Source organism: Gilbertella persicaria (genome assembly GCF_025201335.1).
Source record: "Gilbertella persicaria strain CBS 190.32 chromosome Unknown B0P05scaffold_36, whole genome shotgun sequence".
Lineage (NCBI taxonomy): Eukaryota > Fungi > Mucoromycota > Mucoromycetes > Mucorales > Choanephoraceae > Gilbertella > Gilbertella persicaria.
Window position 1 is genome coordinate 137,779 of NW_026251997.1, and position 17,787 is coordinate 155,565.

At 35.5% G+C, this 17,787-nt stretch overlaps 6 protein-coding genes across 6 annotated transcripts; all 6 read right to left on the minus strand.

Moving 5' to 3' along the window:
• Positions 1 to 2,179: 2,179 nt before the first annotated feature.
• B0P05DRAFT_552492 (nucleotide-sugar transporter-domain-containing protein) lies at positions 2,180 to 3,595 on the minus strand. The gene is made up of 3 exons (XM_051579478.1): positions 3,559 to 3,595; positions 3,188 to 3,504; positions 2,180 to 3,141 (listed from the first exon to the last, which is right to left on the minus strand). Exons 1-3 carry the CDS (start codon positions 3,560 to 3,562, stop codon positions 2,350 to 2,352), a joined length of 1,113 nt encoding a protein of 370 aa, XP_051432333.1. The 5' UTR covers positions 3,563 to 3,595; the 3' UTR covers positions 2,180 to 2,349.
• Positions 3,596 to 3,631: 36 nt separating this feature from the next.
• B0P05DRAFT_552493 (uncharacterized protein) lies at positions 3,632 to 6,558 on the minus strand. Its single transcript, XM_051579479.1, has 4 exons — positions 6,110 to 6,558; positions 5,961 to 6,067; positions 4,192 to 5,911; positions 3,632 to 4,150 (listed from the first exon to the last, which is right to left on the minus strand). The coding sequence occupies exons 1-4, from the start codon at positions 6,257 to 6,259 to the stop codon at positions 4,043 to 4,045; spliced, it is 2,085 nt and encodes a 694-aa protein (XP_051432334.1). The 5' UTR covers positions 6,260 to 6,558; the 3' UTR covers positions 3,632 to 4,042.
• An 86-nt stretch (positions 6,559 to 6,644) lies between these two features.
• On the minus strand, positions 6,645 to 8,704 carry B0P05DRAFT_552500 (uncharacterized protein). Its single transcript, XM_051579480.1, has 3 exons — positions 7,459 to 8,704; positions 6,809 to 7,414; positions 6,645 to 6,765 (listed from the first exon to the last, which is right to left on the minus strand). The coding sequence occupies exons 1-3, from the start codon at positions 8,633 to 8,635 to the stop codon at positions 6,665 to 6,667; spliced, it is 1,884 nt and encodes a 627-aa protein (XP_051432335.1). The 5' UTR covers positions 8,636 to 8,704; the 3' UTR covers positions 6,645 to 6,664.
• A 581-nt stretch (positions 8,705 to 9,285) lies between these two features.
• On the minus strand, positions 9,286 to 11,373 carry B0P05DRAFT_639647 (major facilitator superfamily-domain-containing protein; the record flags this gene model as incomplete). The annotated part of the gene is made up of 7 exons (XM_051583724.1): positions 11,249 to 11,373; positions 10,942 to 11,203; positions 10,831 to 10,897; positions 10,352 to 10,750; positions 9,809 to 10,303; positions 9,432 to 9,767; positions 9,286 to 9,389 (listed from the first exon to the last, which is right to left on the minus strand). The coding sequence occupies exons 1-7, from the start codon at positions 11,347 to 11,349 to the stop codon at positions 9,286 to 9,288; spliced, it is 1,764 nt and encodes a 587-aa protein (XP_051432336.1). The 5' UTR covers positions 11,350 to 11,373.
• Positions 11,374 to 15,114: 3,741 nt separating this feature from the next.
• Positions 15,115 to 15,708, minus strand: B0P05DRAFT_573732 (uncharacterized protein; the record flags this gene model as incomplete). Its single annotated transcript, XM_051581527.1, has 1 exon — positions 15,115 to 15,708. One exon carries the CDS (start codon positions 15,706 to 15,708, stop codon positions 15,115 to 15,117), a length of 594 nt encoding a protein of 197 aa, XP_051432337.1.
• A 409-nt stretch (positions 15,709 to 16,117) lies between these two features.
• B0P05DRAFT_573733 (uncharacterized protein) lies at positions 16,118 to 16,849 on the minus strand (the record flags this gene model as incomplete). Its single annotated transcript, XM_051581528.1, has 1 exon — positions 16,118 to 16,849. The coding sequence occupies one exon, from the start codon at positions 16,847 to 16,849 to the stop codon at positions 16,118 to 16,120; it is 732 nt and encodes a 243-aa protein (XP_051432338.1).
• Positions 16,850 to 17,787: the final 938 nt, after the last annotated feature.

Below are 17,787 nucleotides of genomic sequence, written 5' to 3' on the forward strand. Positions count from 1 at the left end.
GCATCCTCAAAAGAAATAAAAAGACAGCTTTCAACATGTGGTTACAATAAAGGCAAGTCAATGACATAATGAAATAGCTTATTGTACTGGCGCACATGTAGATATCATCATCATCATCATCAAATTAATTATGCATTTTTATTGTTTAGAAAAAAAAAGAGGTTAGTGTCTACCAAACACAGGCACACATCACTCTTCCGGGAAAATAGTCAATGAATGCGATATATTTAATAATAGAAACCACTAAAAATACACTTTGTCGATTTTGGATCTTCATACATGGACCATACATTAGATTTGTTTAAACAAGATTGAATGCGGTCTTTCTTTTTTACAAAACGCTTCTTGTGTTTCTTTCCCTTTTTCTATCATCATGCAATCATGTAAAGAGAGAGAGAGAGAGAGAGAGAGAGAGAGGAGAAAAACAATGACTCACTTGATCAAAGAAACAATAGAGCGGTTAAAACCATAGCCTATATACTTTCTTGGCACTTTTTTGTTCGGATCGTTATCCGCATAAGAAATAAAGATTGGTGCCACCCTTTCACCAAGTGTAACTGACTCCATGCAAGTCATTTGTTACACATTTTGAATACTTGCACCACATGAGAATGGGTTTATGGAAAGAAATACGCATTTTATGGTCAGCAATAAAATACGTGTGAGCGAGATAAACAAGAGAATATCACACTGTTTGCATATGGAGTATGCCATTGTACAATATGTATTGATAATATCGGATATGAAACTGACAAATTCATCATACACATGATAGAACTAGACTCTTGTTGTTTTATTGAAACAAATCTTTGGTCATAAGTCTACCTTTATCTAAGCACTTTGTTTCAATTAGTCAGCATAACCAACATCTTATTTGTCGAATATTTGAAGCCATTCTACTCAGTTAAAAGAAGAAAAAGAAATAGGAGGCTACGTACATAGTCTCAGGGAATGATTTTTTTCTCTATTACCAACACCTATACTTTGCATTGTTGTATTGGCGAACTTGAAACGATTGTAAGTTTGGACTCTATACTATGTATCGAATTCTGAGAGCGTATATACTGGTTTGGCGTTCTGCTTGTCACTTTCTTGTCCAAAGATAGCAAAACTATTTGTCATCAAATACCTGTATTTGTGAATTGAAGCTAATAGACTACTTTGTTTATACAAGAAGTATCGATTCATGACAAAATGGAATGGACGGAATGTTTTTGCTAGATAGAAAGACTTTAAATTCAATCACCATTCTTTCCATAATTCTTGCATAATAGACAACATCGAGTCCAATCTATGTTTAGAACAACAATAACATTGCGATAATTTATTATTAGCCAGTGACAACAAACAAAGTATTGAGGTTGATTGCTATTGGTGCTTATAATGCTTTTTTATCTTCATGATGCAATGATTTAAAAGCTTTGTTGTATTTCAACAAAAACAAGCACTTATTGTTGTAAAATGATTTCTTTTTCAAAAGAATGATCTTAGAATATGACATTTTTTCTTCATAAAGAAAGGCATGTCTGCATTGCAAAGCTAATAGGCGTAGTTCCATCGTCAATGCTTTCTATTGTTTTATCATTATAAGGATACTTTGATATTCATTGACCCTAGAGATGCATGATTTTGAAGGATCTATGTTTATAATTAGTAATGAGCACAAGTAAAGGGACTGTTTGTTTAAATTGTTATTTCAATGATAAGGATAGAGTAAGTTTGTTGAGCATATGCCGCATATTTATGTTTTCTGTAAAGAAGCTATGCAATGATCACAAGAGTGCTTTTTTTTTGTAGACAACAGCAATTGTTTCCCTTGAAAGGAGTACGGCAACTTTGCTTAAGCAATAGACAATCTTAGCTACAACAGTTAAGCGGCTAATTTATGAAAGTGACAAAGTAAAATAGCATTGCACGTTGTTAACAAGTTTCTCAGCCTTCAAAATAAATCTCAGATAATGCAGTAATAACGAATCAAAATTTTAGGCTTGTCGGTGCTATTAGAGCAGTATATTATAACCCATTTATATGTCTTTGTTATTAGTTAATCTAAGTATAGTCGCTTTTGAATAAACCACATTGTGTTCTTAATTAAAATTAAAAAAGAAGTTACTCGCCACTTTAAGTTGACCTAAAAATAAATTAAAATGAATGTATTCTCCTACTGAAATCAATTTGCTTTGGCTTGAAAAAAAAAATGACTCTTTAGTGAACTGTAGTAAAGTATACAAAAATAGAAAAATTAAAATCAAACTATTTCTTGTTAAAGAAAAATGAACATTAAAAAAAGGGTATTATCCTATTAAAGATGTGTGTGTGTGTGTAAATGTGTTGATACAGTCTTCTTGCTTATAAGCCATATAGATAGGTGGCATAAATGACAAGAGCTGCGCCCACTAAAAACGATCCAGAGACAGAGAAATTGAAAAGCCACACGCTGACAACAGATGACAAGATAATACTGATACTAGTAGCAAAACCCTTCAAGATATTATCAGCATACTTTACAACTAGAGCAACAATCAAGCCACCCAATGCTTGAATACCAATCACAATCCAGGTCAAAGGTGTATAGTTGACAAAAAAGCCGCGTTCAGCAATGGTTGCGCCGTCCTGTAACATCACGACAAAGACCAAGCCCAACAAGACAGAGAAGAATGACATTTGAATGTTACGAATCCAGATCTGATTACTAGCAGCTGTCTCGTTATCCTCATTATCTTCGTCTTGCAACGCCCTTTTACCTTCTTCTTCATTCCATTCTTCTGTTGGTACAGGCTTAGGTGTAGGTGCTTTCAAAATCTTTTCAAAATAGACACCGGCTAAACCAGACAACATACATGCACACAAGACAGCCAAAAAACCATGCAAGTTGGATTGATTACCTTCTCCCTCCACAGCTGTATCAGTCACAGTTGTATTTCCAGTGATATAAGCAATAAAGGCAGTTGATGCACTCTTGGGTAATACAACAAGTGCAATACCCACGGTCAAAATGGCTAATGCAATCCATTTTAGTTTTGAAAGGTTTCTTTTGAGAATAATGACGCTGAAAAATGCAGTAGTTAAGATCTTTAATTGATAAGTGACCTGGAATGTGGCTGCATCAAGATTGGAAGCTGCAACGTATTGAAGGTTGTTCTATTCTATAGTTAACACCTATATCACAACACATAATTAAACTTACTTGAATAAGATAAAGTATAGCAGGAATAGCCAATTTAGATGTTTCTCTCCAGTTGAGAATAAGTTCACGATTTAATAGAGAAGTGAGTTTAGAGAAAGAACGTTTTCGAGATTCAGGAGCAAAGTACAAAACAACCAAACAAACAAGAGTCTTGATTACTTCACTCATAACAACGGCAGTAGAAGCCAGATAGAGTTTATCTTCTTCGACGTTGGCACGAGTATAGCGCATAACCAAGATAAGTGCACTGTTCTGCACAACAAGAATCAAAAGTGAAAGATATTTGATTGGTATGCCACTGAATATATTAAGTAAGCCTATACATAGTAAGCATTAGAGAAAGACCATTTTTTATATATGTATAGTCGTACCCATAATGTAAGTCTATTTGTAAAAGTAAAAGAGAAGAAAGAAAAACTAAAACTAAAAAAAAAAAAAAATAGGACTCGTTTAATAAATACTCTGTAAGGTTTTATTCGCACCAAATATAGACAAAATAAAGTTTTTTTTTAATCTTTTTCTCAGCCATTTTTAAACTGTGTTACAATGGTGAGGGGTATTGTTCTTGAAGTGCTTCAAAAGCATTTTGATATGCAGAGATCATATGGTCTTCAATACAAGTCTTTGTGAGCTTCATTTCGTCCGAGATATGATGAGTCACTGAGTGTAAAGAATAAGACATTTTGCTAGCACCAGGAATATTATGCTTGCTTAATACATTGGATCCTCTATGTTCTTGCGACAAGTCTTCGAAATCAATCGATTTGCTAAACCTCATTTCTCTTGTTCTTTCTATGTGAATCACTTTGCCAGGAATATATAGCTGTATGCTGATAAGTGAGTGACTCGCGTGTGCTATTGACTTACAGAGGGATACATGGAATTGGCTACATTATTTAATTTATCTCTACGTTGGCTTATGATATCAAAACACACTTTTCTAGTTTTTGGATCAGTCAATGTCTAGATAAAATCAGTACACATCAATCGGGTCTGAAATTTACCTTTTTAAAGCCACCCAATGTTCTATAGGCGCTGATCATATCCAACACAAGTTCTTTTAATTTCATAGCAGAGCCATATGAAAGTCTCCCCACAATATCATCTTGACATACAAAGCTAGAGATATAGGCTTCATATTTCTTGCTTAAATCAGGTGAACTCACAGCAGAAGGTGCATAATTATAACAATGAAGACGAAATGCTGGATTGTTTGCTAAATCACGTAACTCTTGAATATGATCTGCTACCATCATCGTCAGCAAACTTGCTGTGCCTCCACCTAATGAATGCCCTGTAATGATAAACTGACTCAATTCCTCATGATGATGAATATATCGAAATATTTGTGGAATAATACTTGTATAGAACCACTGTGCGGATGCTAACATGCCAGAATGTACCAAGCCACCTTTCCAAGGCAGATATTCACATACTAAATCAGTAATTGCGTCGTACAAGCTCCATGTCCCTCGTATGCTGAGCACAATTGCTTTGTGTTTTCTATCCAATGCCACATAATAACTTGGCTGAAACGAGGCCCCCTTTCTAAGTGCATATTCATATCCCAGCAAATCTTCTGGAGGTAATTTCAAGAATCGAATGATAGCTAATCGGTTAGATCGACGGTGATTCATACCACGTATATATTGGCCATACAAGCCTAAATAACAAAGACCTCGCCAACCATAAGCAATCAACGCATATGAGAAATAATGACACGCTTCATGGATAAACGCAACATCTTCTATTGGTGATTTACTAGGCGATTTGGGTAATGATTCATAGAATTTTTGGACGAGTAAGGCTGCCTTGAGGAGTTGAACGCCTGTTACACGAAATCCTTGGCCAAACGCGTTGGCGGTCTTGATAATGGCTCTCACCATTGCCTGTGTTTGTTTACTGACTACAAACCCAATCAGGCGATCGACGACAGGATGAGATAGAGCCACATCGTCAAATGAATCCTGCATCCATTGACTGGCAAAATCGCGATCACCGAAGTTAACACTGTCAATGATGTTTTGTGCTTTTTTTTTAGCACCGTGTGCAATGCGGTCTCTGACAGGGGCTGAAGAAGATATACTAGAGGCTTGTGAGGACTCTGTGCTATCGTCAGGATTAAATTTATGATGATCGTCTGAATCTTGTTGTGAAAAACCATAGCGTTTACCACGGGATGATCGAGGTAATTTTTTAGCAGGCAAGACAAGTCGATAAAGCCAGTCAAAATTCAATGTGGAAGCTTCTTGACTGGATGAAGAAAGAAGGCTGGTTTCTGAAGAACCAGGTATGTTAGCCGTCATAATATGGGTCAATCGATTTTTGAACACGTCGTCTACATAGCCTTCTTCTTTGGCTAGTTCGCCTCTGCCATACGAAGTTCTGCGACTTGAGCTTTTGGTGGCCAAAGACCAATTGGATTGGTTAGAGGCATGAGTAGTAGTGGTAGACAGAGGATGGAATGTGTCTTCTGGCCCAAGCAACCGCTGATTGTCTTGTGCTGGCGAATCTAATAGTCTTGCCTTGGGCAGAACATGGTCATTGACTGTCACAGGTTCCTGAAAGTGATACCGAATGCGAATTTGAAGGGACCCAATCAGACTCAGATCGCCTGTCTTTTTTGTCACACGAGCAGGATCTACTATATTTGTTTCTAACAAGGTAGGTCGTAATTCAGCAGGCAACAAACGTTGTATGCGGTATTCATAAACCGGTAGAAATCTATAAAAAAAACTTTGATGAAATCATCTATGGAGCGAGATGCACTTACGTGACAAAGACATCATTTTTGTTTACCAATGTGGAAATTTTAAGTTTTGCTTTTCCAATATGCTTTAATGTTGGCCAATGCCTATGAGGTTTGTCATATACGTCAAACTTGATATGGTTAGTTTATGCTACAACAAGACGATAGCTTACTTCAATGGTATTAAATAATTGTGCATGAAAAGAAATAGTAAAAACAAAGCCTTCGTTCCAATCACCTGTTGCTGAATTCGAGCGCTTTGAGTAATATTGAGCAGGTCCCATTTTTAACCTTATTTGAGGTCTTTTTAATCGAGTGTCCATGCAGATATTTAACAAGTCAATCTACATAGAGTAAGAGCATGCAATTGGCGATCATCAGGTATTACCTGCATCTTGTTACCTGTGATGATGTTCATTGAGCTTTGGTATAGGTCCCATTCTTGACCTAATTTGCGCAAGTCAGGCACCGAAAGAGTCTTACTATGCTTCTCATAGAGCCAAACTTGAAATTGAGTTGGAGGTTTTCTTGAATAAGCATGCCTCAAGTCGTTTTCAGAGCCATGCCGTTTCATTGAGATAAGTCTATCGTGTGCATCGAGATATCGAAAAGAAAAGAAAAAGAGAAATAAACTGAAACCTTTTTTTCGGTTTGTATTCAAACTCAATAGTTTTACCCGGATGACGCATGGAACATCTTTGCAGAAAATATTGTACAACCAACTTTATTTAAACAACAATGGACACATCTTCTGGTCTAACAAACACACCTCTGTTAGGAGACGATGTAAAATAGCGATAGCCATCTACAGAACCATCATTTTTACCAACTAATGTCCAATGTTAATGATAGCCTCTTTTTTTTTCTTTTACCTCTTCGATCCAATTCAACCCCGATCCATAATCCTTCTGCAAAATTAACACGGCCAATAAACACAACTGTGCCCACCGTCAATGTAGGTCTTCGGGTCAATTGAACTCGTCTGTGCATGCCTACCATAGATGCACTGACTTGTTCTTCTAATGATGTCTTCTTTTTGATCCTTGTGAAAAACTTGCTTTCTTTTTTATCCAATTGACTGATTTTTATTTGTGACCATGAAGTGGTGGAGAAAGTCGTTCTTGTGGTAGAAGACGATAACGTACGATTGGTCACACGATTTTTTTTAGAAAGCAGTGTAGCATGACTGTGGCGATGTTGTTGTGAATATTGGCCACTTAATTTTCTAAACAGTCGAGTTAAAAAAGAAGAGCGTGACATGTTGGAAGCAGTGGTTGTATGACTCAAAGATCTTTCAGGTAAATTAACATGCCTTGTATGCAGTGTAGAATGAGATGAGTGCCTTGAGAGTCCATTGGTATGTGCAGATTGAGATGATAAAGTCAGGTTTGGTATCGAAGGTATCAGGAAGGAGAAAAAGCCACGATGAAAAAGAGGGTGCTTTGAACTAATCAACGCTTTTGATCTTACATCTAAGTCTAAAAGATGATGAGGATACTGGTTTTATCCAAATGTAATTTACCATCAGCTAAATGGTTTAATACGTCTTTTTGAAGGTTATCCAAACCACCTTGCTGTCGAATGTCTCCTATACGTCGGGTAATGTACTGAAGAATCATCACCTTGGCTACATTTAATATATGTTTAACTTGGTCATTGTATTGAACTGCATGCCGAGATATTAGATCACACACAATGCCTTTATACAAAACACCCACATTGCTACAGTCCATTTGATCTTCAAGAATATGAAGCAATAAGTATTCAAGAAACTCAAAAGAATAGGTGATGCCATCAATGCAAGATAACAAAGCAGGATATTGGCTACAAAAATAGTCAAAATGCCGAGCAATCGTTCTGGTAGCACGCGATTGAATAGACGTCAATGTCGCATGTAGAGGCTTACTCCAGGATAAAAGAGGGTCGTTTGTAGAGAGTGTATTTGAAGCATTAAAGCAAGCATACAAGGATTCAATCGCATTTGATTTGTTCACGCGATGAAGCACTTTGTGGGATAGTGCCTGACTGATATCTTGTGGGAGCTGTTGCAATAGTCGAGCCATGTGACGTGTCGTCCAAAAAGTCGAAAGGGCCATTTTTGGATCTCCCGTCAAGATTGTTATAACTTTGCCCATCAAGATAGCCATTTTTTCGTCTTGAAGTTGTAAGGATCGTGTTCTGCAGAAAGGAAATAGTTCAGGCACAGCTGAGATACATGTTTGACAGTAACAAACACAATCATGGACTGTTCCAGTTAATCGTTTCGCAAGCAAAATGCATAATGTGTCCATTCCAAGATAGTCTGCAGCAGAGTACATGTCGCACAGCTCTTTTAAACTTTTTGGTTGTTGTATTTCATGTGTGTACATGTAATGAATTATCCTACTGAATGCTGTACTATCGATGATACTGGAAGGTAAATACGTTGTGTTGGATTTGGAATCACCAAAGTTGTCACCTAATAAGGAGGCAAAATAAGGTGATTCGAGATATAAAACTTGTGTGTGACATGCCCAATGCACCTCTTCTTGATCTGAATGTTCTTCCTCCTCAAATACTTGTGATTCGTTTATAAGAGTAGTGTAGGTTTGCTTCTTCTTTCTCGAAGAGTCTGTATTCAGTTTAGAAAGTCTTCTTTTAGCTGGTATATGTGATGATTGAAGGCGTATAACAATGTTAGATGGGCCATAAGTATTCATTGAACTTATTATTGAAAAAGGAAAAGAAAAAGGGAGAGAACGAAAAGAAGGTTAAGAAATAATATAAAGTATATATCAGGTGATAATAAAGTAGAAAAGAAATAAATTGCCGTTGGACCATCAGTGTTGTTTTATGCTTCAGTTTAAGCAAGACACCATTTTATTGGTTGTCCAAAGTTTTGCGAATTATACAAATATATACTTGTAACTCTTTAAGAGTAGCACAAGTACAATTTGTGGATCATTTATGCTGAGCATACTTTGAGAGCATCAATAATCTGATGACTTTATGTAACAAAGTTCATAGCGGTTGATTATGAGGCCGTGATTTGTGTACCTGAGATAAACATTCTCTACTTTAGACATGTTATAACAGTTTGGTATAGAGTTCTGATTTGATCATCTGGACTAAGAAAAGTAAGTTCAAGTCATAGAGTAATTTCTTTTATTGGTTTCTCTTCTTTATAAAGTAAATTTTAAGAAAAAGTCATCCAAAAAAGTTCCTATTACTCTTTTCTATCAAGGAAATATTCAATGCTTTTAAATAACACCATGAGAAAAATAAAGCTAGGTTAAATGTATTTAGTTTATATACAAATAAATTTTGTAAGTTGAATGCTGATCATGGCGATATAAAGTATAGGATATCATCAAACGTTTTTATGGGAATCATGCTTGTTATTATCATATGCTTGTTCTTGTTCTAATTGCTTTTCGTTCATGATATTCTGAACAAAAATGGTCTCATTTTGGTCTATAGAGCATGAATGGTGTGCACATGGATGTAAGTCATTACCTAGTGTTTCTTCTTGTTCTTGTTTGTTTTGGTCAAGTGCATAACCCTTTAATTGAGTGGCCAACAGAAATGCTAATCCTCCCATACAAACAGCAACAATACTCAAGATATGCATAGCTGCATCATATGCTTTCACTACGCCTTTGTATTGTTCCTCAGGTAATGCAAGTGCTACAGGAATACTACCTGTAATCTTGGCATAGTCATATTCACCAGGAACATATTTTTCAAACAAACCAGGAAGCACAGAATTCCAAATAGCGCCTGCAATCGTGGAGCCAATACTTGAAGCAATGGCAACACCCACTTCAAAGAAAGCTATTACAATAGCCACATCTATTCGAATAAGCTACAAGTTCAAGTTTAATTGTTCTTACCTTCACGAGGTACAGAGCCTTGAATGCCTACTGAGGTAGGATAGTTCATAAAAGCACAGCCTGTACCAAGAATGATTTGAGACATGACGATAAACACATCAGGTGAGTGAGAACTACGGGCAGGAATCAAAAGGCCAGAGCCAAGCACAGCAAAACAAGAGCCGATCCAAACAAAAGGTCTCCATCGACGTGTACGCTTGACAGCATAACCAATAGGCACAGCCAAAACAACGTTTGAAGCATTAAAACCACGTTCAAGGTAGGTAGCGATGTCAGACTTGACGCGACGAGTTACTTTCAGGTAGGTCAAAAAGTACTGAAGGTCCATCATACCATTGATAGCCCAAATCAAGAACACGATAGCAGTCCCGTACAAGGGATTATATGTGTCCCATTTTTTCATAGGAAAAATAGGTTTAGGGGCTATTTTTGATTCCCAAAATGCAAAGATGCACCAAGTAACACCACCGCCAACGAGGCATCCAATAACGACAGCTATGTTTTGTATAAGTAACGTACTAACAAGACAGCTATCATACTTACGACTTTGCCAGCCTCCCCAAGTATTAGCCAGGATGAGAGGCAAAAGGATTAAAAAGAAACCTGCTAAAAGGAAGATACTACCAATCAAATCAATTTCGTTACACACCCAAACAAGTTTACGGAAAAAGTAGGTGAAGTTCTTTGGGCCATCAATCTGATTATCTGCAGATTCATACTTAATCAAACCAGCTCTTTTGGCTTTTCTTTGAATACTCCAAAGCACAATCATTATTGGAATACTAGCTACAAAAATAACAATAGAAATATGACCAAATGCCCATCGCCAACCAGCAGTTTCGAGCATTCTTTGAGCAGCAGCACCGCCAGCAAAAAGGTTTATAATGAGTGGAAAATTATAAAATGCCAAGACAAGTGTACGGTTCACCAAACTGATAGAATCTACGAAAAGTAAACCATTTTAGCGTTTGAAAAAAAAATTACAAGATCAGATAAAAAAAATCCCAAAAATAGACAATTACCTCCAATTAGGATTGGCCCAAGAATATAAAGGCCTGAGTAACCAAGAGCATAAATCACTTGTCCGCCCTAAACCAAGAGGTGAGCTGAAGAATACAGATATACATGCTTACAATCAAGGCATTATAGTCTGTAGCGCATGCCATTGCAATAAAGGAAACCATGAAGAATAAAAGCGAGACAGTATATGTTATTGTTCTGCCTGTCATATCTGCAAATTTAGAGTACATTGGTTGAAGTGCAGTTTGCATGACCCCCAGCACAGTAGTAAGCACACCTGTCAAACCGTTTGCATTGAATTCACTTGTAACTGTGGGGGTGATTGTGTTGACAATGTTTTTTTCCCAGGACATAATCCAAGAGACCAATGCTAAGCTAGCATGAATTCATTAGCATCATGTTGGTAGATGTTTCAATTACCCTATAAAAATAAATATCTTGTCATATTTTGTAGCAACAAAGTTTGAAGCATAAGCAATTCTGACACCTTTAGGTAAAGTTGAATCAATTTTATCATTCATGTCAATAAGTTTTGAAAAAAAAATAGAGAAAAAAACTGACAGCTGCCTATATATCAAAAAAAGAAGGTTTTTGGTTTAGGATAATAGGCAATTGAAAAAAAAAAAGAAAAAACTTTTTACTCAGTTATTTTTTTCTTTTTTTTATGGAAAATAGAACCTTTTTAAGACAATTATCTTATTTTGACTATAAACGATGCCAGATAATAGAAGTCATTTGAAATAAACGCATAAATGCGTTCAGTTGAAGAGGTGCATGTAAATGGAGATAAAAAATTGTATGCTATTTCGATCAGATTATAAAATCAAACAAGATCAGATATATCGGGTTGACGAAAAAAATATATTTTAGATGAATAGACTACATTACTAGTTCTCCTATTATCCTTTAGATGTACGTATGCACCCAGAACTAAAATTGTCTCCTCACGAAAAAGGATCGCGATTTTTGTTTATCAGATAATCAATCCATGAAATACAACATCTGATAAAAGTAAAAGAGAGTGAGAGAGAAAGAATACTCCTTCCATTCCATTGCCTACTTCAGAAAATGGTCGTTTTCGTATAAGTATGATGGCTTTGGAAGGGCAATTGCTATGAGCAATAGTGCATCAAAGGAGAGCATGCTGTCAAAATTATAAGGCCTTTTCTAAAGCTCTTGCACCTTATTCCTATAGTAAATGCGCTAATACTTTATACTGTCCAATTCAACTGTATTTTCTGTGCAACTTTTAATAACTCCTTGTATCGTATTTGACTTTGTGCGTTTTGAGTGATATCAGTTTAGAGTTACTCCATGATGACGAATCCACTTATTTCCTGTCGCTGGGTAAAGCTTATCCGGAGGGTGTAAGGTATTTGGGGGATTTTGGGTGCCCGAAGTTTCAAACAAGAAAGCGGAAGTGGTCACTAGAGTCTTCAAGATGTCGATTTTACTTTCTTTATTGTTTTAGCCTACAGTGTCAAAATAAAAAACGTTCAACATACCACCCTCAGCTTTTTAGCAATTCTTAATGAATCATAATCAAAACAGAAAAGTGCCTTCTATTTATCAATTTGAGAAAATAATATCTTTATTGAATTTTTTCATAACAAATTACAATAGTGTTTGAAGCTTTAAAGAGATGGTCATTAGAACTTACTTCTGTAAGTTTCTCGCAGCGTGTATGTAGGTTGTCTATTTTGAAAACTCCTTCGGTGTTATCACACTTGATGCTTTTGCCAACTACCAAAAAAAAAAAAAAAAAAAAAAAAAAAAAAAAAAAAAGACTACCTTTAGGGAACCAAGAATAAATTCTTGTATGTATTGTATATTTAACTGGTAATGGTGTATTAAGGGTAACTATTGGTGAAAAGCATGGCTGGCAATCCTTCTATTTAATTCCTCCAAGCTCGTTTAAATTTGAAGGATCAAAGTTGGTTGGATCAGCAACAAAGAAAAACGGAGGAAAGCTTTCTTCTGTCAAGACATTGCATTTGATAGCACACCTTTGGTTACATTGATTGCAGTGGGCTACTTGTCGCAACTGTAAATAAAGCTCTGCTTTAGACTGTGCTCAAACTTAGCATGTAAAGAGCTATTTTGGCATCTTGTAAGTGTACTTCTTTGAGTCTTTTGGCAGGATAATACTCTTTCATGATTGGAAAGTTCTTAATGAATGGCAAAGATTGTAACGAACATTTTTTGAAAGATATGTCACTTTATTTTTCTGGAAAATGCTGAACAAAAGGAAAAAGATTTTTCAGACCTGAAGAGATGTTGTCCATTATCCAGCTAAAGCAGCCAAAGGTATCATCCATTTTTCCTCTAACAAAACGGGATTCACTTCTCCAAACCAAATCACTGATCAACTGGTTGCCAACTAAACTATTGCCTTTTTCATACAGACGAAAAACATTCAGCAGAGTCTTGTCTAATTCATTGTCATAATCGCATGCGGGGTCATTATGCAAATAGGTTTCACATTCATTAATAAGGTCATCAATGCTTATCTTTTTTATTTTATTAAGTGTATAAATTGGAAATACATAATTACTTTTTGTTGATTTTATATCAGTATATATTTTATAACTTATTTCTATATTCTTAATGAATCTTGACTTATTTGAATCATAGCATTCATATATACTGTCTCTATGAGCATCATTTATTTCTTTGCTAATATATTGCTCATATATAGTAGACATAACATGTGACACTTCCCTATTATTTGTCTTTATACAAAAATGTAAATCAAGATTATCCTTTAACTTTTCTTCTGTATTTTTTAATTTAATGATTACTTTATCAATCTCTTTTTCAGCATCAGTTTTTTATATGAATTTCTTCTCTTGGTATTATGAGGTTCAGGGGTATATTCATCTTCTTGTTTTTGTGTATTATTTATATAACAATCATTTTTAGAAATATCATCTCTTTCAATATTATCATCCTCGTCACTGTTTTCTTGCATATGTTTGTAATTATTATATGTTTTATCGTTTTCATCTTCTTTTAACTCATCTTCCTCAATCTCATCCATCTTAGATGAATACACCATTTTATTGTTATTAATATTAAGCTCACTTTCAATATCATCACATTATTCATTATCGCTGTATTCTGTCTCAGAGTCGTTAGTATTACATTGAAATGATTCATGCATAGCTGATGTAATATCATCTTTAAATAATTCTTTATTTTCTTTAAATTTTTCTTTTCTTACATCTTTTGTATTATTGTTATTCATATATCTGTTAGTATTATCATACTCCATCTCCTTGTTGGCTGATATATTTAATTTTGATATTAGACGATTGGAATATTCATCAATATTCTTTAATTGTTTTATATATATACTGTTTTCTTTTTTTGATTGATTTATTTTGTTATGTATTTAACGTTATTTTAGGTATCATTGTTTTAATAATTATATTTTTCAATTTATATATATGTGTTTAATCCTTCTTTCTCCATTGATATTCATTTAAATGATTTATAGTATCTTTTTTATTTCTACTTTTAGGGTTAATTCCTATTCCATGTACCTTCTATTGTATTTGTATTAACATGAGTTAGAGGGTTTTTGAAATATTTCTTATGATTTACTGTTGTATGTTTGTAGCCTATATTTCTTAAATTATTATAGTTTCATCTATATTATCTATATTTCTCTCTTCTATAGGAACCATAAATAATTTTTTGTTTTCATTTTATATTTTGTTCTTTAACCTGCTCCTTTGTATACCCCCCCCCCCAATGACCCATGCCCCCTCTACTTTATGGCCTTTATTATTTTTTGTCTTAGAAATTTTAGATTCATTTATTTCAACACTTCTGTTACGACATCCTGTTTTTTATGCTTCTTGATTGCTTGTTTTTCATTTATATATTTTCTAGACAGTAATCTGTATCTTGTTGCTGTATTTTTATCAATATTCAAACTAGATGACATAAACGATGCAGATACTTTGTCTAGAAATAAATACAAAATGTGTAATTGAATGTTTAAGGGAAATTTTAACTTACTAAAGACAGTATTCTTCAATGGAGATACAGTTCTTCTACATTTATAATATTGGCATACATATAATTTTCGTTTATAGTTTATTCTTACACTTTTGTCACAATGTATGCATGTATCATATTTATTGACATAACTGTTTCTATTAAATATATAAGAGCGTCGTCTTTGTTTTGAAAATTTTTTTTTGTAAAGACTTATATGAATCTATAAACATATATCTTAAGCGTAATTTATATATACCAGAAAATTCATTTTTTTCCAATCAGTAAAAATATATCAGGAGTTTAAAAACAACCTGAAAGCTATATACAGATACATCCTCGCATGCGTCAATAAAAGAGTTCTTAATGTAAGGTGTTACGCATCTTACAAGAAGATCAAAGGGGGCATCAATGAAGTAAGAGCTACTGTTGTTGGGGTTGAGTTGAAAATCAATGAAGTTGGTCTCCAAATTTTTTGAAGAGGATGACTCAGTGCTGGAAATACTATCGCATAAGCGAGTAACATCAGCAGAGGCCTCGTCCATCATCACAAAATCATCATCATTTATGTCAAAAGAGAAAAGATAAGAACTGTCAGTTGATACAGACAATTTATCTTCATGTACTCCTTCTGGTTGATTACACAAAAGACGCTCAAAACCATTTGGAATGTCTTTTTTGATATCCTCAGCTGTGACATCTCTTCTGTCAGAATCAATTACTACAGAAAAAAAAGTTGTTTGCTTCACTATTTCACCAAAAGACAGATCTTCTTCACACTTGATGGCCTCACTCACCATAATCTCCAAATCTCCGTCATTTGCTTCATCAATCAAACCCTCTTCTTCATTGTCATTCAATTCAACTGAAACCATCTTTTGCTTTAACTAATGGATTTGATTTCATCAAAGTATCTTCTTTCTGATTCTTCTTGCTTCTTTTTCTCTTGATTAATTTGCAATTTTTCGCTACCAAAAAGAGCCTCAGAATTGTCAGGTGCACGACTATCGTTGTCTTTATACTAGTGTACAAGTCTCTTGTTTGCCCTATGGCGTTTTTTTGCTTCCATAAAAAGGTGCAATGCCAAGCTCATAGTAGTTCTTCAAAGAATCAAGGCTATCTTTTGATACTTGAAGCAATTGTCTTGCTGCAAGGGGCATAGGCAATTTTGCATTGATCGTTGCGTACAGTATGCTATGAAGAAATTCGACAGTGTTGGATGTTCTCATAGGATGAGAAGCTAAAGCAGGCTTCATCCCAGAGTCATACCTGAAAATCATGCTACTAACGGAGGGCTAAAGCCACTATGACAACCATCTTCGACAGCCAGAAAACTTCAGAGCTTGGAGCTGCAACAGCATGGTTGCTTATAACTCTTTGAACGCTTTGCATCCAATGCATGTAACTGCCCTTCAAAAAACCAAGAGTTTCAGTCATTTGTTCAGAAGAACCGCTACCATCAGCACTATTGTTGAAATAGAAATGAAAGGCATGCATGAATCCTAGCCGTTGGGCAGCGGAAAATTCCATAATCTTACCAAGGAATTGGTACTTATTGATCTTCATTTGCTTGAAAAGCTGAATGAAGTACTCAGCAAAGTTGTAAGCTTCCAAATCGCCAATAATTGCTTGAAAAAAAAACAATGTTACGACGAAATTAGGGGACGTAAATGACTGAGGAACAGAGGTATTTTTTGCTATCAAAAACCTCCTTGTAAGTGACACTGGCGACGATTGGCTGGGTAGCCAAAAGGAGATTGCATACCGGATGTCAGGAGGTGAGAAAGAAAGGAAAACATCTTTTTCATTGATAACTTGTGCATAGGTAATAAAGCCATCAAATTCTTTTCTAACCTTGGTAAATTCTCCAAGAAACTCGCTGCTCTTGCTGAAATTGAGTCGCGCTCTGATCTTGTTCATTTCATATTTGACTCTATCTAGGTTTGAAAGAACAGGATCAACATTTCTGGCAGCACCAATTGTTTCTCCAGTGCGAGATGAGATGCCAGTTGTCATTTCTTTAGGTTGGCCAAAGGATCTTGCTTAATTTTTTTCATGAATTCCTTTGCATCATCGTCAGACAAATGAATTCGCTTATACCTTCCATGTGAATATACGTCTTTGCACTTAACAGTGCAAGTGTTTTTTCTATTGTATAATCGAAGTACATGTCGTGCTTGACTCTGACAGAACAGTGCTTGTGTTGCATTAATCCTTTACAATGCAAGCATTGCTGCTTTTGGATCAATTGAGTACTGCTTCTTGGTCTCATGCCCTTGTTCACAAATGAACAGAGCTCATTTGTACAGTATGCGGCACCTAAACATTTTTTGCTTCTGACAGGGAGGCCTTATCTAAAGACCAACCAATATCAAGATTACAAGCAGAGAAATTATCTAGAACAGCACTTTCATTCTGAACTTCGAACAATTCTTGATATTCCCCGTTGGGAGACTGAATTCTATAGTAGTTTCGAATCCTTGAATTCAACACCATTAGTGCCGAGATCATTAACATCGAGATGAGGTTCTACATAAATCTCGGGATATCGAATGGGGCCGTCGTTAAGGAAAGAGCAAGCATGAACTTTTGGGTGTTGGGCCTTGAGTTCTTGCAGACATTGAATATCAGTATACTATGCTTTAACCTTCATGATATCGAAGAGAAAGGCATTCTTAGATCTGGACGATCTGTAGATTCTGGACTCTACTTTACTTAATGATTTCGAATCGTCAGGGTGGGGGTCATTTACGTCCTTGTGCATCAAGGACACTCGAGTCTTCGCAGCTACTACCTGAGCATAAGATCGTGGCTTGCTGTTGTTTTTAGGCTTGGAAGCCGTTTCAGGCTCTGCTGCCCGAGAAAAGTGTTGGGAATTGGAAAGAGCCGTGAGTTGGATCAGACCTACATTGGCTCATTCCAAAAATTCTCGATCGAGTTTTGCTTTTTTCTTC